Source organism: Vanellus vanellus, assembly GCF_965231255.1.
Source record: "Vanellus vanellus genome assembly, chromosome: 6".
In the NCBI taxonomy this organism is placed as follows: domain Eukaryota; kingdom Metazoa; phylum Chordata; class Aves; order Charadriiformes; family Charadriidae; genus Vanellus; species Vanellus vanellus.
The window spans coordinates 12,000,698-12,028,062 of record NC_138911.1 but is presented as its reverse complement, the minus strand read 5'-3'; the positions used below and the strand labels follow the sequence as shown (position 1 = coordinate 12,028,062).

The window sequence follows — 27,365 nt, the reverse complement described above, 5'->3', positions numbered from 1 at the left end:
GTCACCAAATACAGAAAGAGGACAAGAAGTCTCTTTTAATCTTGTTTCATTCAGACTAAAGATGAGTCTGTTTCCAGCGATAACATGAAAAGTAATATCTCGGACATCTCCTTGTGCGACAGAAACTTTAAGGCCTTATAAAACAGTTCCAAAGTAAGTCTAAGAAGTAGCTAAAGGAACTGCTTTAGGAAAAATGGAAATTGTCCTTGGATCAAATCTTGAACAATCAGTTTCAGCTCCTTTCATATTAACCATCTCCATTTCAGTTAATTTAATTCAGTTAAAAATACTCTGAACAAGTTCTGATTTAACTACTTCCAAACAAATATACAGTTTGGGTTTAAATATATTCAATTGATTGCACAGCGTTACTGCTATTTAGTTCTTCCAGTTGTTGAATTGTCCTCAGGATTATATCTTTGCTTTTTGTTTCCATTCTGAATCTTTTTAAATATAGCCTACAGACATCAAATCTCATTTGCTTGTGTTAGATTGGAAAATACATTTGGTGCCAGATTTCTGTTTCCTCATTTATGTAGAGTTTTAAGCCTTTTTCTTATTAAAAATCATACAAATTGAGCTACCCCACCCCACACACACACACTTGTTGTAAGGCACATTTTTCCAATCCTTCAATCACATTTATGTGTCCTTTCTGGCCTTACTCTTACCTATCCACATTGACGTAGAGCTGTGGACCAGAAGTGAACATGCCATTCCGGTATTTACCACACATATACTAAAATAAAAAAGCAGGAATAAAGCATTCCATCTCTTCTTTACAGTTTCAAGCATCAAATTCACCCTTATGGCCACAATATCTTGCAGAGGTCACATCTATTCAATCCATCACTGCTGAAACATTCTTTCAGAAAGTCACTGAAACTTGAGACAGTCCTCCACCTATTAAATACAAGCTAGACTCTGGCCAGGTACATACCTTTTCATTTGGTTGTAATAGTACCTACAGTATCTTCTTGGCTCAGATCATCAAGAAATTTAGGTACTTCCATTATTAGCCTCTCTTATTCGTCATTTACTACCCTCCTCCATGACTGCTTCATTACAACTACTATTGCAATTGAAGAAAAAGACTTTTTTTTCCCCTCTGTATTAGTCAATTGTAAAAATCAGTGTACAACAAAGAAACACTCTTTCCAGCTTTTATGATACTGCACCTTTTTCCTGTTCAGCTGCTTCACTAAGTTCAGGAAGTTTAAGTCCAACTAAATTTTGATTTCTCATCAAAATATGCTCCTGTTAAGAAAAACAATAACATTTCTAAGTAACTTAACTAGAAATTCCAATTTAAATATCCCTGCCACGTGAACACTAAATATAACATTTACTTTAGTTAACGAACATAATGGATATTTATACTAAGTTACCGTCAGATGCTACATTGCATGGATACATGTACATTCACACACATGCTCTTGAATATTACATATTTCAAATTTCATACATGCCTTATTTAGAAAAATTCCTGGTCATGCAAACAGAGATTTGTAACATGTGCCCCTTAGTCAAGTAGGAAAATTGAGTTGTGGTAAATGCGGGTTTTAGTAAATGAAAGGAAAAAAAATAAATTTTGGATGTAGCCATAGTAATAAGTAAGTATCCCCAAAAGAAGAGAAAATTCAGAAAATCAGATATATGAGACTTCGTCACTTGGACTTATTCAGTAGAATTTATTCACACAAAAGCTTAGTATGCTACAGGTGCAAATTAATACGTCACTGTTATTGTACTCTGCCTCTATTCCTTACAGGCAGGGAAGAATGTACTTTCAAGGATTAAACCTTCTTATCTAATGTTTCCTTCTATCATCTCATTTTCTACTTTCATATTCTCAAATATGTTTAAAATTCACCAACACCTGCTTTTGTTTATAAGTAAACAATTCCCAATGGAGACAGAGTTCAAATCTCACCTAACTGGAATTATATATCATGTTGTATTAATTTTTTTATTCTAACTACTATTTTTGCTTAACAGCTTCTAGGACTTACAAAATTATATGGCTTAAGTGTCTCTATAATCAAAACTTCCAGTACATATATGCTACAAAACTTCCAGTACATATATGCTACAAAACTTCCAGTACATATATGCTACAAAACTTCCAGTACATATATGCTACAAAACTTCCAGTACATATATGCTAAGAATATGTGTTATATAAAGAGGAAAAGATAAATCACTACGCTGCCATTCCCAAGCAATAGAATGGGGATAAATTAACCCAAGTGCAGAATTTGAGGTCCTTACCTGTCAGCCCCATGTTCATCTTAAGATATTAACAGTCAAAGAAAATACTCTTATTAGGCTGTTAAGGAAAGTGACTACTACTTTTTTTTTCTTTCTTTCAAAGGTCATTTTTTCTATACACACACGGTAGTTGCTTTATGATGGTGGTTTATCATTTCGTGACATTTCTACTTTTTTCAATTTGCTAGTTAATTCTTAGGGTTTAATTCTTAATTTTTACCAATCATTTAGACAATTACTTAACAATGGATTAGTTTGTAGATTTCATAGTCCAAGTCTATCCTTCAAGAAGCTGACATATTTGCACCATGTTAGAATTACGAACTGTTAATCTGGCCAACCTCTACCTGCCCTTGCTCTCAGAGACACCCAGTTTTAAAACTCTGAACATTTTCAGACATTTTCTGAGAATGTTCAATAAGCAAAAAATCATACCAAAACAATTTCCTGTCCCCTGAGATCCTGCAAAGGTAATGTTATTGCAAAGGCTAATATTCTTGGATGACAGGACTACTGTCCTTAGAAGAGAGAATACCAACCAATGCAGGACTCAAAAACACTCAGTTGAACAAAGTAAAAGTGATTTTTAAATCTAAGAGTTCACAAATAGTATGTGATATGCAGAGGCCTGTAAGCCCTTAAACAAGAGTGTAGTAACCATCTCCAAACTGTTTATATGCAGGTCTCTGCCCTCACACAGAAATCAGTCAGTTAGTCAATATATTGTGAGACCCTGTGGATCTCAGGACAATTCCGAATGAGTAGAAAAAGCAAAGGAAGTAAAAGAGCATAAGTAACCCTTTTAAAGAGAATGTTGTTACATCCTGAGGATGGAAAGATTCTTCAGATCTAAAATTCTCTTCAGAAATGAAAATAGGTCATTTTACTCCTAAGTACGTTTTACAAATGACACGACTGTTAATCAACTGCTTCCTGTTTATAGGTCACGTAAACGATGCAAAAGATGAGATATATTGTGTTTTAGATTCACCTTTCTGTCACAATGAAAGCAATTAGTACTTTCTTGACACCAGTATTAAAATTTTTTTCTGGGGCCAAAATCTGCATGCGCAAGTATATGCACATGGATCTGTGCATACTGAAGAAGCCATAGTGCACTTGATGCACATTTGAAGAGAACTAAGAATAATTCCATAGAATTCAGTTACAGGATACAATTTACTAAAGTTGCAAAGGAAAAGCAGGATACAATACTGTATTGATTTTGCTGAAACGTTTTCCCATTGCATTACTGTATTTCTTGCAATGATAAAAATAATGCTAAGGAAGCTGAAAGTTTAGTAAGATATGAAAATAACTTTAAAACACGATACAACTGATGACTAGGACTCACCTCTCTGAGCTTTGTCAATTTCTGCATTCGAACTGGTTGAACTTGGATTTGAAGGTCTTTGAATGCTTTTAATTGATTGCTGGATTTATTACCAACAACAAAGCTTTTCTCTTCCTCAGATGGTAACTTTAAAGGTGTTTTATCTTTCTGTCCAGGCTCCAAGCTGTCCCATGATACAGCCCGTAGTAGAGGAGGACGCAGTCCACAGAGTTTAAATTCTGGTTTACATGAAACTTTATGGTCCCTCATTTCTGGAACAGGAATTTTTAGCTTTGAGTCTATATTTCCTATTCCTGGTCCTGGTAGATGGGTTCTTAAAGGAACATCATTTTCTTTTGCTTTCTTGAGGAATGATTTTCCAAGTTCATTTTCACAAACATTCATGGAAGTGTTAAGAGATGTTCTGCCACCATCACCGCCTGAAGGGGAGCATTTAGGTAAAGCATCCATATGTTTACGTGGATCAAAGTTTTCTTTTTGTTCTGAGAGCTTCTCTTTGGAGTTTTCAAAACCAGCAGAACGAGGAACCAGCCTTCCCTGAGAAATCTTTCTTTGGTCATTCTGCCTTCGATCAATTAATCCTTTTGCAGCATTCTGAAAGTAGAGGGACACTCATAAAACAGCGAAATAAGAACAGATTTCTCTTTCCCCCTGCCCAAGGACAGATTTTCACTGTAAAAAGCCATTTCCTTTTCAGTGACATTTACTTTTAAACATGTGCTGTTGACAAGAGAAATATTTTTTAAAAGGCACTTGAAAGAACACTGACCTGGGAATCTCTTCTCTGAACTTTTGAGATAACCTCCTCCCATTCCAGAGTCCATTATGGCAATCCTCATATAGTCAAGTTTCTCATCATCTTAATGTAAGGTTTGTCTGAATACACACCTTTAGCCCTGTATCTTATAGCACCGTTGCACCGTTACTTTCCTTTGATTGTTTTCTGTTAGTTCCTTACCTCCCAAGGGAAAAAAACATGGGCTTGTACACAGAGCACAAAGCACATATTGTAATTTCTCTCTTCTTACTTTGTGTGCAGCACTACAGATTATAATTTGGCTGCAATCTCTACAGGAGAACTGGCAAAGTAATGTGTGCCTATATCTTGGCTACTTTGGTACAGAATCTGCATTTTATCTAAGGGCGCCTGTGTCAGCAATTTAAGGCAACCAACATACAATCTAACTGTGGGCTCTGCCTTGGATATGTTGCTACTCCTTTTCTTTACTGATCCAAAATTCTCCTGCCATACTGTTTTTTGTAAGTATTGCCGAATCCACTCATAGCAAAATCTCTTTAAAGGGCCATCTGATATTACCTAAAACAAATTAGGAAGCATTCATATAAACTGCTCCACCAATAGTTGTGTGAAGCAGTAACATCCCAACAATAGTGTGGAACACAAGGTAGAGTAACCTCTTCCACTGAACCAAAGGGGTCTGGAAGAGGATGCCTGTCTCAAACACCAGCATACACTGAAGTTGGTATTGTAGATACTTTTACTTTACTTATAAAGGTATTTAGTATATTGACTTTAATTGAGCTAGAGCAGGGTGCATGATAGGATGTAAAGGCTAGCTGTAACCATTTGCATGATAGGATGTAAAGGCTAGCTGTAACCATTTGCATGATAGGATGTAAAGGCTAGCTGTAACCATTTGCATGATAGGATGTAAAGGCTAGCTGTAACCATTTGCATGATAGGATGTAAAGGCTAGCTGTAACCATTTGCATGATAGGATGTAAAGGCTAGCTGTAACCATTTGCATGATAGGATGTAAAGGCTAGCTATAACCATTTGCATGATAGGATGTAAAGGCTAGCTGTAACCATTGTCCTTCACCATATTTGCAGGTGCTTCACAATTTCTTAGAGCAGTATCATTTTTCTTTTCACTCAGTGAACAGTCTTTTAGACTCTTTAATCACATAAATAAGTCATACGTGTGCTAAGACAAACAGGCAGATTTTGTTCAACATTTAATGTGAAACACTTACCTCTGCAGTTTGCCTGTCATCCTCTTTCACAGTTCTGTTATTCTAGCAAAAATGGAAGGAAAAAGTTGCCTTACCTTTCACATCTATGCTGCAAATGTTAGATATAGATATTAATGGATGAACTTTGAGTCTCTTAACTTTTACACTGCTTGTCACATTTATTTATGAAGTAATTTTAGAGGTTAGTTTTTTCCATAGATTAGGATTATATTGGATCTTTTTCCATTTTCTACACTTAACAGATCCCCATGATCACCTTCAGTGCTTGTTACGTCATGGATTTTTGTCTTCTGAGTTAACATTTATTAGTCCCTCACTCTACAGAAAAAATGTATCAATAATGCAATCTTGGTATATAAAATAGTATTCAAAACATCCCATTTTCCTCAGGGACTAACAGGACAGCATAGTGTAATATAGTGCTGTAATAACCTGGTTACCATGCAGACTCTTCAACTCTTTCTTACCTGCCCTGGAGATACTGACTCGACACCAGTGATTGTGCATACCTCAGACCCTAGAAAGACACACGCATAATTAGGGCATATTCTGATGTTTTGCTCAAAATTTTTACTACTACAGCATTAGCAAACACATACACGTACAGTTCCATGTAATATATTAAGGACAAAATTTAAATGTGGAAAATACTACTATAAAAAGGAGAAAAAAAACTATCTAAAATAAAGTAAAGGAAAGATCATGAAAGCTTATCAAAAGTCCATTATTGAAAAGAATAAAAAAATAGAACATGTAACCTAGCAGCATCACAGGAATAAAAAATAATAATACAAAATATAATAAAAAAACCCCAACATATATACTCTGGGCATTCATGGGCTTTGTTGTACTCAGGAAGAGACGCTTGAGTCTGCAGATTTTGACTTCTCCTCAAGAGATACTAAAAAACATATTTTTGGTTGGCTTTTACAAGTTAAAGTTTGAGCCTGCATACATCGTTTTACCTGATGGAACAGGAAGAGTGAGAGAGTTGCTCCGAGATGCTACTGGTGAAACTTTAGGACTAAGCGTAGGGGAAACTGCTTCATTAAAACAAAGACAAAAACAAAAACAAAAGGTAATTTTACTTTCTAGGCTTGTAGCTTCTGAATTTTTAAAATTCAGCTAAGATTAAAACACGAATCTTATAGTTATCAGTCATGTGTTTGTCCACAACCTGACAAGTTATACTCCACAATTAGGAACTTAGAGATGGTTTTATCTCCTATACCTGCCACAAACTAATACAATTCTGTTGATACACAGAATCCTTATTCTCCTAAGTTTTCTGATACTGTAAGCACTGCAGAGAAGTAGACACAAGAGAGGGATTCACTAAGAATTTAGTAAAAGAAAAAAAAAAAAAGGAAAATTTAATTTCCTCCAGAAAGCATCAAACCAATTTTAAGATAGAACTTTGTTTTGAATTGGCATTTCAAAGATAAATGAAAGTCCTACTTCATGATAAAAAGGTATTTTGTCCTAGTTTTCAAACACTTCATGTGAGGGGGAAAAAAATAATTTCAATTGACATTCTAGAACAAACTATTTTATTCTGCTGTTTTTAAAGGAGGATTTGGTCCACTTAGCTTAGTTTATTACTATGTTCAGAATAAAAGTCTGTGTAATTATGGCTGGGGGAATTGTTTTTTCAACAGTATGAATCTTACCATTAAAAGTTCATTTTATGTACAATAGGAAATTCAAGAAAAAATCTTCACAAACAGAAATTTGTGAGCATTTTTTATATTCCAGTAGAAATACTTCATGCTTTCCTGTTACAGCGTGTGCAGTGTATCATTCAGATACTAAAAAACTTTACACCATCTTCCACTGTTACATCTGAATATAGAGATTAGTCATTTCTGTTTTATATGGAATTGGGGGGGGGTAGAGGGATTCCGACCTTCAAATTAAGTGTATGTATACAGTAGCAGTGTATGCATTAAAGTAGATGCTTGCATATGCCTTTGCAGATCTTTGAAGAAGAACATAAAGTCTTGTTTTCAGAATCTACATCTACCTGTTGGCGACTCCGGAAGGCTGCTTCTTGACTTTCTTCCTCTGCGCATTAGAAACCTCTCACTTACTTTCTTTGCCTCTTCTAGTAATTCGAGGTTCTTCTTTTTGTCTTCCTCTGATATTTTGACATCTGGTAGCTGATCATTTACCAGATCAATCACATGACCACTGTTGTCTGGGTAGAAAGCACCAGAATTAGAGCTGTACCTTGTATTTCCAGATAGGTTGTGGCATTTCAGAGTAACATGTACAAAACATATCTATAAATTTAATTTTGAGCTTGCATTTAATAAATGTCTGCTCATTTCTAATGTTGCTATATTCTCAAGTTTAGAGCAAGTCCTCAAAAACACAGATAACCCACCAAGATTAAGTCACTGTGATCCCAGATGCTTTGAGACATGAAACTGGCTTTTACAGCTGTGTCCCCAATACAGTTTTTCTAATCAGTAAAAGTGGCATTAGATCCATTTCAACTAGCAGTCATGGCATTTCTGTCGTAGACTTAGTTTTTCCATGGATTTTTGTATGTCCGATTTTTCAAGGCTAAGGTCCCACAAACTCACCTGGCAAAGATTTACGCACACTAGTTTTAACATACAGATGATTCCATGAAATAATCTATATAATAAAGTGCAAAGTTTGGAAGTATAAAGATTTTATTCTATGCAGATAGAAGAGCTTTTCCCACAAATGCAGAAGCAACAGTAAAGCTGCACCTGGCAAAGCTACAGGCAGAAGCTGAATGCTAAATCCTGAGAATAATAAAGCTATTTTGAAAAGCAAATAAATGTCTACCATGTGGTGGACCTGCAAGAATTTTCCAAAGGAACTGCAAATCCCATTAGAATATCCAATGGTCAAAGAAGCCGTTGTTAGACACTGCTTCTCCTCATGCCCACTTATGTTGATATGTTAGATAATGTGACCCAGGAGAATGCATGGACTACAAACTGAAAGCCACTGTCCTACACTTAGACATTTAGATTAATGCATTGTTTCTAAACAATGTTTAGTTAGCTGTAGAGAGAACCCTTTAATCCCTGGCTTCCACATTGGTCAAAAACACTAAATTTGAGCACTAATTTTTACAATTCTCCAAGCTATGATTAAGCAAAGAATGTATCCTGTTGTCAGAAAGGCCCTTTCTGTGTGAGTTGGTGTGAATGGCTTCTATAAGCATCTAGGCTTGTATGGAGAAACAGTTACCTGAAAACAACAGGCCAAAGAAAGGAAATGCATATGCTGATGAAGCAGTGTGTGCAAGTTTTTCATGGGCTGATAAACTCCACAGACCAGTGAGGTTGTTGGATCTGCAAAAACTGGTAAATACATCACCAAGAGTCTGCTCTATCTGTACAAGGCCACTGGCACACACTAGCGTCAACAACAGACTGCAAGTCAGACATTTATTCTCAAGTAACTATGAGAAAATTTGTGATTGTTTGAGTGAACTAACTATCCAAGTGAATAAGTGACTGTGTTGTGTGAAGAGCTATCTGGTGTTAATAACCTGATCACATTAACAACAGCTTAGTGAATAAAATGTGTTCTAAGAAATATCAGTTATGAGTGTCTCTCTCCCCAGCTTGATGCCTCTACTAGGGAAGAGGGAATTTATAACAGTTTTGCAATAAGAACAACTTACCTAAGAACAACTTGGGTGAGGGGGAGAGAAGTCATCAAGTAATAAGAGAGAAATATTTTTAAATTTGACAAGAGCCATTACAGAACAATCAGTCTTCAGAAAAGCTAAGGACATAAGCAAGCAGCAAAACCTCAAGTCTCTTTGGTTTGTGGGTGTGTGGTTGTTTGTTTGGAGGTTGTTGTTGGGGTTTTTTTTGGTGGGGGGAGGTAGTATTTGTTTTGTTTCTAATTTCTGTAAATTTAGTTCAATTTCAAGGCTGTCAAGCATGCCCACAGATTGGATATTCTTAAAGCATTCTACTTCTAATGAAATATCTTTTTCGTTTTATGCTAAGATTTATGTGTTGAAAGTTTGACAGAAGGACATCCCATGACACTATCCTTGGGCCAGCAAAAGAGGAGAGCTGCAAGGCAGGGTAATTTCTATCTTCCTTGAGCAAGTAAGTTTTCATCACTATGCTCAACATCTTTGCCTTTTTATATTTGCCTTGCCTTCTGCTTCTTCACCACTTCCATTTCCTTTCCCTTTTGCTGCCATTTTCTCTTTTCCCATGAATTCCCTTTAGTTTCTTTTGCTGCATCCCATCTCAGGACCTGCTTACATATAACAAGTGTTCAAAGAATCACCTGTTGATTATTTCAGGCCAACAAGTCTATGATTTTGTACGTATCCATGAAGTTACACTCTTTCAGGAAAGTCAGACCTGTAACAGGTCACATTTTGTAACAGGTTTGATTAGAAAATACCTAACTTAGAAAGGCAACATCTTAGAATCGTAGAGTAATCCAGGTTGGAAAGGACTATTGAAGGTCATCTAGTCCAACATTCAAAGCAGAATGAGTGGTGAAATCAGACCAGGTTGCTAGTCTTTTAAGACAATCTGGTCTTGAAAAACCTCTAAGGACGGAGAATGCAAAACCTCTCTGGGCAGATTGTTCTAATGCTTGACTGTAGAGCAAGTGAAAAGTTCTTTATACCCACTTAGAGCTTCACCCGTTTCAAATTACATCGATTGCCTCTTGTCCTCCTGCCAGGGGCCTGGATCTGTTTTCCTGATGATCTTCTCACTGGTATTGAAAGGCTGTATAAGGTTTCCCCTAAAGCCATCTCCTCTCCAGGCTAAATTAGGCCAGCTCCTTCAGCCTTCCTTCACAGGGCAAATATTTCAGCCCCTGGACCACCTTTGTGGCCCTCCATTGGACTCACTCCCATTTATCAACACCCTTCTTTTCTTGGAGGTCCCAAAACTGAATGCAGTTTTTTAGATGCAGTCTAATGAGTGCTAAATAAAGGGGAATAAACACTTTCCTTGATCTACTGCCAGGGCTTCTAATAGTACAGTCCATGACATTGTTAGCCCTCTGCTGCAAGGGCACACTGTGGTTCATGTTCAACCTGCCGTCTACCAAGGTCTCCCGGCCTTTTTCAGCAGAGCAGCTTTCCAGCCAGCCAACCCCCATCCTGTACCTACTGCAAGTGGTTATTCCTTCCCAGATGTAGGACTCTGAATTCATCTTTGCTGAATTTCATAAGGTTCCTGTTGGCTCATTCCTCCAGCCTGTCTAGGTCTCTCTGAATTGCAGCACTGTCCCCAGGCATATATTAATCTCCCCAAGCTGATTTCATCTGCTAATTTGATGAGCGTGTGCTCCATCCTCCTCCAGGTCATTGATAAAGATGGAAAGCACAATTCGTTTTCTTGAGTGGGTTTCAAGACAGCCAAAGGCCAGCCACAGCAGCTGCAACAGAAAGCAGGCTTGAAGCAAAGCTCTGTCCTCAGCAGAATGACATCTGGAAAGGTTTCTTTCTTTCAAAGAACCCTCTCCTTTTGCTAGCATCTAGGAAGCATGTGACCAACCAACCAGTCACTACCCTCAGAGCCAAACTATCCAACCAATATTTTACCTGTCCAGTTGCCCACCCATCCACATCATAAAGTCCTAATTTGGATACCAGATTTGGGGGGGAGCAGCTCTTGCTGCTGCATCTCTGAATGTGGAAAGATGATAATTCTGTCATATAAGTCTGATTTCTGTAAGTATATTTCCAGAACTTTATCTAGTTTCCATGAGTTTAGTAACCTCTAAAATCAACTGCTGGCAAGCAGGATAGAGTTCAAGTGTTCCAAGTTCCCTTAAGTAGATCTGAGCTGATTTACATGGATCTTATCTCCATATTTGTTTTATAGGACATAATAAAGGACATTTCCCTTTGAATGCAATCAGCCAAGAAACACATTTTACTAACGAATTTAAAGGACCAATCACAAAACTTGAGCAAACGAATGAGAAGTCCTAAGTATTTGAAGCTTCCTAACAATCTTTCCACGGGCTTTCTTTCAGCTACATTTTTATAGGCATAATGATGTAACTGAGTGCCCAGTTATGAAAGCATCAGAATCCCAAACTAGGAAGGACTAATTCTGACTGTTATTGATATGAATAGTTAGCAGCTTCTCTCTGCATGGCTGAGAAACTAACTCTAATACAAGAATGGAAATACTACTTATATAAAATATTTTACTATTTTATTAAGAAAAAGGCAATATTAAAGATGTTCTGCTAAATTTTAAAATCTCCAACTCTCTATTTGTGTGAAACTAGCCCAGGATCCCAGGTGTATAAAATTATTATTGTGTATTTGTCACGTCACAAATATCAAATTAATTCCAGCAAACTAACCCTCATAAATCCACAAAAAGGGAAATTAAATGTGCAATAGTACATTAAATTCTGTTGGAAAGGGTTCTGGTTTCTTTGTTTTGACCACCAGAAAGGAAAAAAAAAAGGTGTATACACTGTTAACAGCAGAGAGAGTTTGGGTTACTTGGTTTAAGGCCAGGCTGGATGTGGCTTTGAGCAACCTGGTCTAGTGGGAGGTGTCCCTGCCTATGGCAGGGGAGTTGGAACTGGATGGTCTTCAAGGTCCCTTCCAACCTAAACCATTCTACGATTCTATAATTTTACAGAAAACTGTTTTCATGCACAGCATAAAGCAGTGATAACTGGCTCAAATTAAGAGAAAGCAACATTGCTGTAAAGATAAAAATATTTTTTAAAATTTATTCTAAATGACTGATTTCCCCTTCCCAACCCCCCGTTTTGGTAGGAGGTCTCATAAATTTATTCCTTCATCCTTTACGTGCGATGTAAGGATGTACTACTACCGTACTACCAACTCAGTTCAAGTTTTACTTTACAGGAAATACATAAATGGAGACAAGTAACAATCCAAATGCAAATGTACCAAGACTAAGATCTGATGGGAACTTTGCCACTGTCTTAACAGAATGAGCAATTAACTCAGTTTGTAGTACTCACAAATCTGCATCCACACCTTGAATAATAATTTACTCCACAGGTAGCTACCAGAAAACTAATAGAACTAATTATGTAGTAAGAGACTCATTAGCATGTGAAGAAATGAACAAAATCTTCCCCTGGGTAGGTTGTTTTCATTTAAAGTTTAATCTGATATGATAGCCAAACCAAATAACTTGAGACTTAAGTGTCTGCTAAGCTCCTTGCAAAAAAAAAATTCCAGTTGTTCAAAAGTAACAGAAACAGTATTACTGAACAGTATTTTGCCTACAACAAGAATTTTAAGCACATATATCTCCAGTCTTCTAAAAATATTAAGCTAGCACACTAATCTAACAACTTTATGAAACTAACAATATGCATATTTCCCTGGATCTGTCTGCACACAATCCACTTATGAGCATAAACTCGCTCACAATTCAAGATGCTAGCAATATTCTCTGTGTATGCATTACAGACAGTATGCACAGGACAAAAAACTGTAGTCAATACAGTCAGACTCTATATTTACGTCGTCATTGCATGTCACATTTTCTGAGAAAACATCTGAGTTTAAATAAATAATCACTTCTTACCAACAGAAGTCAATGAATTTGTTGGATTCCTAGTGGTACGGTTAGAATGTCTCCTATGAGGACTACGAGGCCTAGAGAGAAAAATGAACAAACAAAAATTATGAGAGTACACCACCAAAAGAAGTTCTACTCCTCTATAAAAATTTAGCATTAAAAAGAAAGTACTTATCTTTGATTTAAAAAAAGAAAACTAAAAGGTTTTATTGCAATTCCTCCCGTCTCCAAACAACTGGAAATAGAGGAAGATTGCAGAACGAAGGAACATTACAGAAATTGCTCTCACATAGGAGTTCTGACATTTGCTGATGACCTCAAATACTATGAACTTTTGATTTCTTAGAAAAACTACATTTCTTTAGTTCATTACCATGACTTAAAACTCATGTAAATACGGTACATTTTAAAAAAAAAAAAAAGTCTTTGTAAATTGTTAGTGCTACCTAAACTAAGTTTTACAATTGAAATAATTTCTTAGGCTCCCACATTGACACTCCCATGGAGTAATACGGGAACCTTCTAGACTGAAAGCCAGGTGATAGTCTCAAACAACTGCAGAAAATTAAATGCTGACACAGCAAATAACGCTGCTTTTCAAGGGCTGCATTATAAGTCTGAGTCTTAAATAATCTTGAAGTTTGGAGAAGTACACTTTAAAAATACAAGCAAATTATAGAATAGATTTATGATCAACACTTTTTGATTAGTTTTTTCCCATATTTTAAGTCTAATGACAGGTCAATAAATTAAAAATCCCAGGTCAAGAAGTATGCTTTATCAGAAGACTGAAAGTAACCTTAATTCAACTCAGAAGTGAAGTTTCCAACTTCCATCAGGATTATTTCCATTCAACAGCTCGCTCTCACATATACTTAGCCTCAAGGTGGTATTCTTGTCCTGTCTATCTGAACAGACCCAAACACCTGCTTCAAAACTCACCATAGTATAGTATTCGAACTTGACATTTAAGTTCTTCCAACTGTCTAGCTTAGAAACATTATCAACGTTATGAATTTTCAACTAATACCTATGTTATTTCACAAGATCAGGAATGTGGTCCTATCCCAGTTCCCAGGTGCTACAGAAGTTTCTTTTGCAGCTTCACCGAAACGGTAAGGAGGACTGAACAGATGCAAGGGAGGAGGGGAAAGAAGAGAGCTGGAAAAGAAGCCTACACTTGCTGCATCGTTTTTTTAGACAGAAAATGAAGTCCGGTAACTCAAATTTAATGCTTTCAACTCAGGACTTTAAAAGAACTGAGCATATCTTAATTGGCTTTAGGAGAAAATTTTAAAGATGCTGGCTAAAAATACCATGATACTCTAGTATCTCAGAATATTATCCTATGAAACAAAGTTAGCCAGCAATGCCAGACTACCAACAATTTTTGTAAGGAATGAAACCATATACAATAACAGTAACTTCACCAGCATCACCTTAAGTTACATAAAACAGTGTGTGTTTTAAGTCAATACCGAGATAATATGCATACAACTGGAAGGTAGATTTATTCTGAAAGATATATGTAATATGCTAAACCTGTCAAAAGAAGATAAGAAGCCTTTTCAGCAGTTCATAAAATTGTAAAATGTTAAGTATAAAAAATAAATAAAATACTTTCAAAAGCTATTAGTAAAATTTGCAAAGTATTTTTATAATCATAAGCCTTCCTTGGAAATTTTCTGACCTCACACATAAGCCTTATTATACAAACTGTCATATATTACAAGTCCATCCTTTGCCAAAAACCTTCCTTCTTCATTAAAACATGCTTTAGTAATTTAAGGATCATCCTTGTCAATCATCCTTGTAGTAGGTGTACAATTGTAGCACACACACACACACCACTATGCATCTACAAAAGGATTTGACCAAGCAATTTTTTCCTCACCAGGCCATATTTTATTTGCTAGCAAAAGGAAGGACTTCAAAAGTTACAGCTTTTAGTCCAGATTATGCCAGACTTTAATTTACATTTTTGTTTTAGTTTCAAATATGCTATTCTGAAAGATAAGAAAGTTAATGTAAATTTAAAGCATACTGAGTCAAGTTGGCAGGCTCAGTATTATATGAAACTCTACTCTCTTAGTATCAGTTACATTCCTGTCCCCCCCTACTTCCCTGCATCCAAAACATCATCATCAAAATGCAAAGACTATACGATCAAATTACAAATAGAGATATAGCAATAATATTTTAATACAATATACATTTCAAAGCAATATTTTAGAAACACAGTTCCTGGAATTACTGGACAATTTATGCATAGATTGATAATGTATTATATAGTACCTGTTAACCAGATTTTTATCAATTTCTACATCTGGCGTAACAGCATTCTCTGGAAGAACAATAGAAGGTGTACTGCATGTTGTCCCTTCAACAGTAGTGTCCTGAATGGTTTGTGACAAATATAAAAATGTAGTTAAACAGAAATTTAAAACACTGAATTTTGATGCTCTATGTGGAAAATAACGTGTATTGCTCAATTTAGCTGAAAGAGAAAATGACTGAACTAAGTGTGAATCGGCTTTTATTTGAGAAAACCAACGTGAATTAGAGGTCTATACTTAAATTGCTAAAAGGACATGATGGAGACCTGGAACATCTGTTTTCTTTACAAATTTTTAATGCACACAAGATAAATTTAATTTAAGTAACTAATGAGAAATCTTTAAAATGGTAGGCAAACTGATTTTTCATACCATTCCAGCAAACCATTCCTTTACTGAAGTACATGTACAACACTTAGTGAACTTATAAGCTGGATGCAAGAGTGAAAAGCATCTATGTATAACAGGGCTTAACTAGGCACGCAAAATCTCCAAATGGTACTAGTGTACAACAAAAGCTTGAATAAATGCAGTATGAAGTGTACATATGCTATCCCAAACCCCAGAAAATAAATATAAGGTTATTTTGTTAGTGTTCTACTTGGTTTTCCCTCCCATTAATTGAAATTTTTTTTTTAAATATAACTGCAATATTTAATAAAATACAATACAATTTTTAGGTGACAAAATAAACTGGCACCTAATATCAATGTATGTTTGCCTTCTTAACTTGTCTTGAGAACTTAATCCCACACCTTCTACCACAATGATGCCAATCAGCTGTAGAGAAAGAATCTGTTTCCTGTGAGATATCCCAAATGGAGATGCATCAAGTTGGAATAAAGAACTGTGGATTTCTCATGTGTAGTCAAAAAATGATTACTTCTACCCTATGTGCTACATTCAGATTCACAATAAATAAATAAACAAATAAATCAACCCCTGTATTGTTGAGGAGAGGAGAGGAGAGGAGAGGAGGGAGGAGAGGAGAGGAGAGGAGAGGAGAGGAGAGGAGAGAGAGGAGAGGAGAGGAGAGGAGAGGAGAGAGAGAGAGGGAGAGAGAGAGGAGAGGAGAGGAGAGGAGAGGAGAGGAGAGGAGAGGAGAGAGAGGAGAGGAGAGGAGAGGAGAGAGAGGAGGAGGAGAGGAGAGGAGAGAGAGGAGAGGAGGAGGGAGAGATTTTCTGTTGGAAGTGACCTACAATGATCCTCTAGTCCAACTGCCTGACCAATTCAGGGCTGACCATAAGTTAAAGCATGTTATTAAGGACATTGTCCAAAAGCCTCTTGAACACTGACACTCTTGGGTCACTGACAACCCCTCTAGGAAGCAACGCTTTGCAATTTTCTAAAAGGGCATGTTTGCTATCCATGAGACAAAGCCAATTACATTCAACTGTTACAAACATAATTTTGCTTTTACTGAAATAGCATTTGCTGTCAATTTTGCTTACTCCTTTTAAAAATGTTTATCTTCTAGATGTTGACACGAGTGTAATGAGTTCAGAATAACATTTATTTTAGTAATATTCATTAAATAAGCAGGTAAGAAAAAGCTCTTATAAAAGCACTAATATAGATATTTACAGAATGAAGCATTTAATAGCTCACAGTTTAACAAGTCAACATTTTAGAACAGAGAAAAATAATTATTTCAATTATTTGAAATTAAGGCCATCAATGAATAATTGTTACAGTCATCTACTTCATGTGGAGAAATTAGTGTAATCACAAGGTTTGTTACAATAAACAAGTAGCCAAGAGTATAAATTGAAATGGAATTATATACATCCAGAAAGCTAGCAGGTACATGACGGCTAATATCTATCAGATACAATAGAACTCCTTTCAACATGGCTCCCAGTGCTGCATTTTACTCTTGTGGAAATAATGTATTTTCTGATTAATTCAAAGAACTCTAGAAACAATTTGAAAATGGTATAATATTAAAGTATATAGCATAACCCTTCTTCCTCTCAAAGGCAACAAAATATGCTTTGGTTTGGATATCTGAGTTAGGATTCTTGATTCTGTTGTATATAGCTTTTTTTACTAAAATAAATACATTCCATGGAGCTCTAAACGTCTATACTCATAATTCTCATATGATGTTTCTCAGCAAGTTCATATTGTCAGTCACAGGAGAGCAGGATAGGAAACATGCCAAGAAAATAATATGAAGATTTAAGTTTAAGAAAAATATCCTTCTAATATAGGAAATGTTAGAATGTAAAAGCATGATCTATTGTGTGATACAAGTGCTCAACTGACATTGTATGATAATAGTTTGAAAGCAATTTTTAGTAGTATTCTTGAAAATGTTACAGTGTGTTTTATCTAACAGTCAATGACAAAAATTCAGGTGACTGCCTTGCCCTGCTCGTAGGGCAAAGCAGCTGAGTACACATGCACATTGTTTATACTAATCTCATGACTGCCAAAGAGCAAAAACTTTTGAATGATATAACATCAGCCTTAAAGTCACTCAATTCCATTTTAGGACTCTAAAACCAGCTCATTAAAAAAAAAAAAAAAAAAGAAAAGAAAAGAAAAGAAAAGAAAAAGAAAAAGGCTGTAGCCAAGGCTAGTTCAGGTCAGGTAGAATACATTAATCATGGTCAGCAGCTATAGCAGTTCAAGTTCCACAGAGGTGAAAACTCATGCCTCCTAGCGTGGTACATTTGTATAAGAGAGGGGCTGGAAGAGGTAGAGTATGAAGCCCTTCGCCCAGCCAGCTGGCTTGAATCAAAAGAAATCTTTATACTCTGAAGAGTACTCAGCTGCTATATGCATATCTTGGAAGAGAAGCTTTAACAGGAAGCTTAAGATGTCTCAGAAGTTTTTCATCACCCTCCCATTGCCTGCCTGTAACTGCCCTCTCCATGTTAGCTTCCAGGCAAGTGCTCTTCAGCTATTCCCAGCAGCTGCCTCATCTCCTAGTACCAGTGACTGCCTGCTACCAAGTCTTTGCTTCCTTTTTTGTCCTGAGCCCTCCTCCCATAAAAATGTAGGGTGAAACTGACTCCACCTCCATGGCTCAGGTGGGACCTGATCCACATGCTTTACACGGATGATCATGTGCCACCTAGTCTCGCAAGGGAGGCTTGCGCAGGGCTGAGAGGATGGCACATGCAGTTTGGTCCATAACAGAAGATCCAAGAGGCTTCGCGATACTCAGGGTGGATAGGATATGCAGAGATTCCGGCTGTTAAGCTCTACCAAGCCCTCACTAAGCATACAGAAAATGTGTTTTTTAAAGTTTTATAATCCAGACAAATTTGGATGGATTTGAACAGTGATGGGGGGAGGGGGAGGTAGCTAAAAGAGCTACCCTGCCAGGACAGTCAGATGATAAAGCTTTATTTTATACAACCTGAATTATTTAAAGTATTGGAAAAAAAAATATAATCCTCTGCCACCTGGCTGTATTCTTAGAAATTAATTAAAGGTCTGGACTGAATTTCAGAACAGATTTGACCTGAAACAGACACTTACGTGAAAAGCCTCAGAAAAGTTATGCATCTCAGAGAGCAGTCTTTTGAGTGAGATGGGATTTTAAGTAAGTTTAATTTTAGATGTTTAACTGAAGTGCTGAGCTTTAAGTTTAGCAAGTAAGGTAATGAAATTCAATTGTAACTGGACCTAGTTGAAACAGCCAGGAGAACAGACACATGGGACACCTCTTTCAGCACAAAACAGATAACATGCAGTGATTTGATAAAGGTACAATACAAATTTAAATAGGAATAATGAAAAAAAAAAAAAGAATTGCAGAAGCTTGAATGATGGAGTAATCAGTGTATGAGAAATATTATGAACATCTGAGACAGACTTTTCCTCGAGTCACAAGAGCCAGTGTTCAGGATACCAAAAGAGGAGAAAACTGGAAACAGAAATAGTGTAGGGAGAAAGTGTAGGGAGGTTTACAGGCCACTATAAATCTTAACATAACCAGTAAGGACATAATTTTCTTTGTTGCAGGTACACATTACATGTCTAGAAATTACATTTTTAATACTAAAAACCTGAAATCAGTTTTTAAGGGTATCAGTGAAAGCATACTATAATATAATATTTTTCTATATGAAATAAATCTAATTAAATTTAAATATGGAAATGACTAAAAATGACATCTGACTGAAGTTCTATGATTTATGGTGGGAGAAATAGTTCTGTATAAAACACTTCCAAAATGTTCAATACTTACTGTAACAAGACAGCAGACAAACTAAGAGTTCAACTACATACTCTTAATTCAGACAACATTTCAAACAAGGGGCTACAGTTCTTTGAATTACGCTAACTGCCCTCACACCTGTGTTAATGGGAATTTCACATCTATTTCCCTCAGGAACACTGAGCTAATGAATACTTTGATGAATGTTGTTTAGAGTTAGTCAGAATGGTGAATATAGGCTGCTGTAAGAAATACTGAAATGGAAAACCATATCCGTTTTCTCAAAATGAATTTGAGAAATATAATCCAGGTCCTCCCATCATGTAAAAGATACTTCTTTTTTGAGTAAGCGAGAAACTACATGTGATGTAATGTTCATTTTCTTTTTCTTAGAACGGTTTTGTGAATGCGTGTGCATGTCTGTATGCAGGCAAAAGGTGGGGAAGCATCTCCTGAAACAGAATGAGGAAATTATTAGACACCGGACAGCACTCCAGATAAGATGAGATTCCAGGCTTCGAAAGTTTTGTTCAATGGCAGGAAACAAGTCCACCAGTTGTTTGTTCTTTCTGATGCCCTCTCCTTGCTTGCAAGTCTTTACCTTACAATGATAAGTTATTTTACTTATTACACAGTCATGCTGTAGAAACTGGACGCAGCAAGAACCAAAAGTGATAACAGGTAAGAACAAGATCAAATTCTCACAACATTGGCTAGTTGCAATCCTTAACTTTAGTAGGCTTATGAGCTGTGTGTTGGTTAAAATCCTCCCACTGTTACTTTGTGCCTAAAAATAACAATTTATCTAAAATGAAGCATTTTGCATAGTTAACTGATTCACAATCACATTATCCTGCTTCATTTAAGACCTACCTCTAAAAGGCTTGTATCATGTATTAAAATAGTATTTTTAATTTTTCTTTGGATTAGGTGGTTTTGGAATGGAATTTTTGGAATTCTTCATTTCTCCCATTCCACAAGCATGCTCAGGATTAGATGCATTGATGTCTACTAGTTTTTCCTACTTTTCCTCTTTGGGTATGTTTTACCCAGCAAGTCTTTTATATTAAAATACTATTCACATGGGTGAGTTAAAAAAAAAAAAATTATCTCTTCTTAACCTAATGTATGTTCTCAGCTATTAGTCTGATGAACTTTCATCCATCTGGGGTGTTTATCTTAAGCCAGGAAACTAACACTCAGCACAATGTGCAATTTAGATGGAATGCACGGCAAATCAGTGTAGGGCTCGATGCTTACAGTATTTTCCAACAATGTTAAAGTAGCGGATGTTTTCATCTAAACTGTAGAATACAGTGTCCTCAAACCCAGTGACAGTGATACATTTTTAACTGAGGATGTGCCAGATTACAAATCTGCTCTTTCTTTACACCAGTTTGCATAAAACAGGATGATCTGGATAATCTGTGATTTTGTAATCACAGTAAGATACTTCAGCTAAACTAACAACTCCCACCCCCACTTTATAAGAACATAAAATTACCTTTGCTCAGTGGTATAAATTATTCAAAAGGGAGAATTATAATCTCTTATTGTTTTTTTAAATTTGTCTGCAAATAAAATATGTAAAAACATATAGATGCCAGAAATCTGAGTAGCAAAAAGATGAATATATCTGGGGAGCACCCACCTGCTCTTGGTATGGTTCCAGTATATGTTCAGGTACTACTGTGGCAATTAAAGCACCGAGAAAGACTACAAACCAAAAACCAGATTTCCATCTTTCACACCCCCATGAATTCCATAGCATCTACTATATCTGTAAAAGCAACACTAGATGTTTCAAGATTACTGTGAAGTACAAGCCTAAATTCTTTTCTCAAAGGTTAAAGTTTTCTGTAATAACATCACAAAGGACATTTTTGGACAGCTTTGATAAAAATACTTCAGAACAGACAGACATATAAGCCTCCAGATCAAATTGATAAACAAGTGCTTGAGCAACTTCAGCTCTTATTGCTTAGTCTATACAATATCTGAAGAATTCTAAGAATATCAACTGAAAGATCATTCATAGCTTCATCAATTAATCAAAAAACAGTAACAATGACTAGATGTTATTTTATAAACTCCTAAATATATACAAACAGGTTTCAGCCTCAGGTTTCCAATAAGCGTCAGAAAACAGTTTTGTAAGAGTGCTTACTTTCGCTGGAGGAGAACTGTTGTGTTGTGCCTCTTTTGATTGTTCCTTGTCTTCAGGTAAGGTTGGCATGGTGGACAGTGTGAAGCACGTGGAACTGCAATGTGGACTAACAGGACCATGCACTGCTGAGAATATCTGTTTCAATTTAGCCTGAAGGTATAAGCGCTGGGAGGCCTTGTGATCTGCAGGTTGTGTTAGATGCCAAAAACACAAGTCAAATCCATTTAAAACTCTATGCTTTAACACTGAGATCACTTTACAACAACAAACAGTATTAAGGTTTAAAATTAAAAATGCTGTCTTGTGTTTTATTAACTAAAGCTTTTCCGATCAAGTATAACTTAGTAAATGCATTCAAAATGGACAACCTTCCATTCTTGTTGCTCTTTCCATCATTCCCCCCATTTTACAGACTTTTTTTTTGTTACTATGACTGTTTTGGCTGTGACCAAACTGCCCTCTAAAAATTCTCTCAGAAGGAAACAGCATTCTGGATATCCGTAATATGCCTTTTAGTAACTAACAAAGTCCTAATGCTAAAGAGTGTGATCTCAGATCTCAAAGAAAGGAGTAAAACTGGAAACCCAGATGGTAGCACCCTTCCTTTGAGCAAAAGCAAGGTGAATTGTGCAGATGGACACCAAGTCTTTGCACAAGACAACACTGTGCAAGACACTTCTGAATCAAAATTGCAGTGATGCCCAAATGGGGGGAAAAAAATAAAATCACTGCCTATTAGCAGAGACAATTCTTGTTATTAGTATCAGCTGGAGCTACTGCCTTCACAAGATTATTGTTGACACTAAAGCCTGTACAGTAGTCTGAAGATGAAAAATATCAAGTACTAATCCTTATAGCTACAGTGTATGTATTACAAGAGTTAGTGTGACACCTACCGGATAATTAAGGAACAGTCCTCATAAATAAATCATTCGACTCCTTGGTAGTGCCTACAGATGACAGACGATGCAGTTATCAGAGACAATGTGGTACAGTTTCTGTCTGGACTAGTAAGAGCTAACTATATTCCCTTTATAGTTAATTCAAGGCTGTTTATAGCATGGAGCTATACACTCAAACAGTAATATGACAACTTCACCAGTGTGCCAAGGAGATAAATATACTCAACAAGCATAACATGTTATCTTCTCCCAAACCTGAATTACAAATCTCATCTCAATTCTTTTACTCTTCTGGAAATCAAGATGCTGGAACAAAGAGGTTGACATGGGAAGATGAGTTGAAGTGCAAGGCACTTAGCAGCGTTGTAAGATTAACTTTCCACAGTTTTCCTTTCTATTTCAAGGAAGGGCAAAGAAATGTATTCAGGAATATGTTTGTTTATTGAGGCTAACAATTAAAATTGTCAAAATACTTGTGTTGATTTAAAAAAAAAAAAAAAAAGAAAAAGAGACAAAACCATTCACAGGAAATACTGAAGCAGCCTCAGTAGTGACAAGTTCCTCACCTCAGCTTTCACAGAAAAAAAAATCTGTGTTGCAAAACCTACAGAATGTGTGAAAACTTCGGACTACAGAAGCAGCTAAGATCCATGCTTTTATTAGATTTATTTCACATTATATTGGAAATTTAATTTTCTTTTTTACTAGAAGATGAATAGAAAACCACCTCACATGAAATTTAATGCAGAACTAATAGACTGTAAAAAAGATCTCTATACAAGTATTAATGTGTTCAGAAAAAACAGTTATTTCACTGAAGTTCTTTGATAAAGACTGTGGAAAATATGCAGCATATACTACATCATTATGAAGACCAAGATAAAGACTTTTTTGAACAGTGAGCATATTTTTTTCCAGAACAGTATATGCCATAGGAACAGCATGTTTCAAGCTTTTGTAGACATTTTGAACCTGTTACAGATGAATTTCTAGCTCTCTTCTTACATTTGTATTATGATTTTACACACCTCTGATTTAAAATAAGAGTAGAGGAAGCTTTCTATGATTAAAAAGAAGATTTTAAAATGTTTATTAAGGCAAAATATCTTTAAAGTCCCTAATATGATGGAAAACAGACATTCATGATTAAATGTATTTTAATAAACCCACAGAGAGTAGGCAGATAGCAGTAGCATTAATCATCTGTGTGTTTCAATAGTTAAGTATTTTTGTATCAAACAACAGTCACCAACTATTAACAACACATGAAGACAAGATAGAAGTGAGGTACCTAAAAAAAGTGACATGGATTTGCTTTTCATCTCTGTAACAAAATCCTGGCATCCGACGTGATTTTTGAGTTTGCAAGAACTCAAATTCAAACAAAAACAAAAAAGAGAAGATATAAATTTGGCTGTTTATCTAATACCTCTTAGTGTTTGCCTTATGAATTTATAATGGTTCCAACAGGCTCAACTCAACAGACTGCTAGGCCTGAAAAATCAGGAACGTTTCAAGTCATGGCCGAAGTGTATTTGCAGTCCTACATGGAGTTGTATAAGCTATTGCATTGAAGTGGTTTGTTACCGGTCTTAGCTGAGTTCCTAGTACATACTAAACTCAAAAAAGTAAGGCAAGTCAAATTGAAACAGGAAAGAGCTATTAAGCACATCAAGTTTCAGTTCATTTTTCAGATTTAAAAAGAAAAAAAAAAACTTTAAAAGAAAAAAAAAATCAGCAGGCTTGTCTAAGAATAGAAAGGGACAAATCCCGAGCTGTGTTGTCTTAGAGATGCAGCACAGAAAGTACTGCCAAGGGAGAACGGAGGGTAGAAAGGCGAATTTACGCCACCTTAACAACCCCCAGATTTGGAGTGGACTGAGTTCAGTCCGCCTCTGACACAATTAGAACCTTACTCTGACTTCCTTACAGAGCTATCTTGCAAATAAGAAAATGCTCCAAGTCTTTGTGGTGCTGATCAGTAGGAAAATTTCTTCTTCTGACTTTCATTTTTTTCCTAGTATCTCTCCAGAAAATCCCAGCGCCGAGGACTGTATTGGAGCAGCAACAGCTTGCAAACAATTATTCATCTTCTGAAGCTTCTTAAAACAAATACAGTCTTTACACACCTTGACTGCACAGCTGTAGTCCTCTAAGGTGCCAAAGTAAGGGCTACTACTTATTGGTATTTCAACAAAATATATAAGGACAAATCATAAGCTTTATGATTTAGAACTACTGAGTGATTATTTTTTCAATCTAAAATCTTACTTTTAACCTGTACAATGTTCTTAAAATCAGATCCTTCAAAGACTTTATCATGTTCAATCAGCACAAACATCATATCTTGTAATTGCAAATGGATATAACCAACGGAGCCACCTTCTTGCTCCATGCTGTGCAAGTTCTGTCATTTTCTAAATCAATTATTGCCTTCTTACATTAGTAGGAAAGGCAAAGGTTTAGAAATGATGGAACCTTAAGATACTAGTGAATAAATGTTCTTCTTCCATCACTGCTGAAGTGACCTTATGACTATTTGATTGGGCAACCAAAATAGCCCCAGTAAATGCCAGTGAGAGTCAAAATATATAAAAAAAGGGGGCTTCATGAGAACACTCTAACAAGAATTAGAGGAGTTTCTCTGCATCTCACAAATGCAGGAACAAAAGAAATGTCCTTGGAAAATTTGTTTCCCTGGAAGTTACACTTTTTTCTCCTTCAGTAGAGCATTAGGGAGGAATAGAGCCCTGGAACCTATAGAAATTTGCACCTTTATTACAAAACCAGCTTAGAGGCTTACTGAACCCTGATCCCAAGTGCAGAGAGCATGACTATTCTAGTTCTAAGCCTGGCTCATCTGCTAGCTAAACAGCCTTTGAAATCTTGCTGCCATTAGCTTTGTCAGCTTTATCTCCTTTCCACAAGCATAAACATGTTTTGGTCAAAGAAGGAAAGGATATGTTAACAATACATGCAATATAGTGAGATACCAACCGAAAAAACTGTAATTATTGTTCCTGAAAATACTGACAGGAGAGATTAAAAAAATACATCTGCACTTTAAAAACAGTCAAAGTGCATAAGCACATGTTAGCATCCTAGTCACTTAAGACAATGTCAAGATTCTGTTATTTCTTTTGTTAGGTGTTTATCAAATGCCGTCTGGCCTACCTTCATCCTATAAAGGATGTCATGAGATTACTGTAGTGTTTTATCAGAGTAAATGATCCCCCCAAAAATTCCAGTCTTTTAGAAATTGCAAGAGCTTCAAAATTACCTTTGAAAATTAATTACTTGTAGAGATTAACTCACATGTCACAAGAAGGGTGGATGTGGGCGAAGATCTACAATCTTAGTCTGCACGAACGTTTGGCACCTACAAAATTAGTTTAAAAAAAAAAAAAACACAACAAATTACTATCCTGTTCATCAGATTCTGCTTATTCCCACACTAAAATGAGACAATGTAAAGAAAAAAAGTAAGAAAAAGAAAGAAAGAAGAGTGGATGGAGTGCTTTTAACGTTTTGGTCTGTTATTGTAAACTTGCTGCTTAAAATAGTTAGGAAAAAAATGATCCCCTGAGCTCAAATTTGTAGTCAGATAGAGATCAGTGAATGCAGGGAACTTTCTTTTACCACTGTGTAGGCTTAGAGTACAATCTCCAGGAAATGGTGATCTGGGAGCTCTATTCCATAAAAGGGAAAAGTATTTAGAGGCCCTTTGCTTTCAGTGTGTTCTCTCTGCAACTCATTTTACCATAGTAGAGAAAGCTAAGTATAATCAGTTAACTTACCCTCTCTGAGTCACGGCTGAGTACTGTTTTAGCGAAGGCTTAGATAAAGGTGCTTTACTCCATCTCCACAGATAGCTTAGCAGTTTACCTCAAATGCACTGTCACATCACAACAAGGCTATATAAAAAAAAGCAGAAATAAGCAGTCAATAAAACATTTTATTAATATTTCTTGACTTCATACTACCCACGGTCAAGCCAAGCAACTCTCATTTGTCAGCAATGGGAATTGCATACTCATGCACACAGTTGAACTGCAATAATTCTGAGCTGCTTTTTGTAACTCTTCTTTGTTGTCCTGCAAAGTGATTGTAAAACATTACCATATTAGAAAGGTATCTTTTTGCATGCCTTCTATATAGCTCTAAAAGCATATGGAATTCATGTAGCATTTTGAATTGGGTTTTGCAGGTTTGAAGTACATAAAAAACACTAAACTTATTTAATTCAAACCAAGCATGAGCAAAACAGGGTGTTTTTCTTCTGTTTGTACTGCAGAATAAGCTTTCAAATGCAAAGCATGGTTATAGTATTTAAGATACACAAAGTTTGCTGGCATGCATTAGCTATCTCAAAAAATTGTAAAACACCACCACCACAACAAAATAAATAAAACCTATAAAAACAGATCCAGAATATCTTAATAGAAAGCCTTTAATATTTTGCACTAGGACTTCAAAATTTTTGTAAAATAGAAACACTCACTGGAAAAGAAAAAAACCAAACCCACAACTAAAGTTGACTCATTTACATTCTTACCCTATGTGACAAGAGATACTACATGGAAATTGGAAGACACTTTCTTTGTC

At 36.0% G+C, this 27,365-nt stretch overlaps 1 protein-coding gene across 1 annotated transcript in view; it reads right to left on the bottom strand.

Moving 5' to 3' along the window:
* The window catches only part of IRAG1 (inositol 1,4,5-triphosphate receptor associated 1), a 42,493-nt gene extending 20,461 nt beyond the window's left edge, over positions 1–22,032 (bottom strand). The window contains exons 1-9 of the mRNA XM_082484793.1: positions 21,859–22,032; positions 15,477–15,577; positions 13,188–13,258; positions 7,646–7,819; positions 6,588–6,665; positions 6,090–6,139; positions 5,623–5,664; positions 3,626–4,219; positions 1,179–1,257 (exon numbers count right to left, since the gene is read on the bottom strand). Of these exons, the coding sequence (XP_082340919.1) occupies positions 1,179–1,257; positions 3,626–4,219; positions 5,623–5,664; positions 6,090–6,139; positions 6,588–6,665; positions 7,646–7,819; positions 13,188–13,258; positions 15,477–15,577; positions 21,859–21,927 (1,258 nt within the window). The 5' untranslated portion in view covers positions 21,928–22,032. The remainder of the gene's footprint in view (positions 1–1,178; positions 1,258–3,625; positions 4,220–5,622; positions 5,665–6,089; positions 6,140–6,587; positions 6,666–7,645; positions 7,820–13,187; positions 13,259–15,476; positions 15,578–21,858) is intronic.
* Between the last annotated feature and the right edge of the window lie 5,333 nt (positions 22,033–27,365).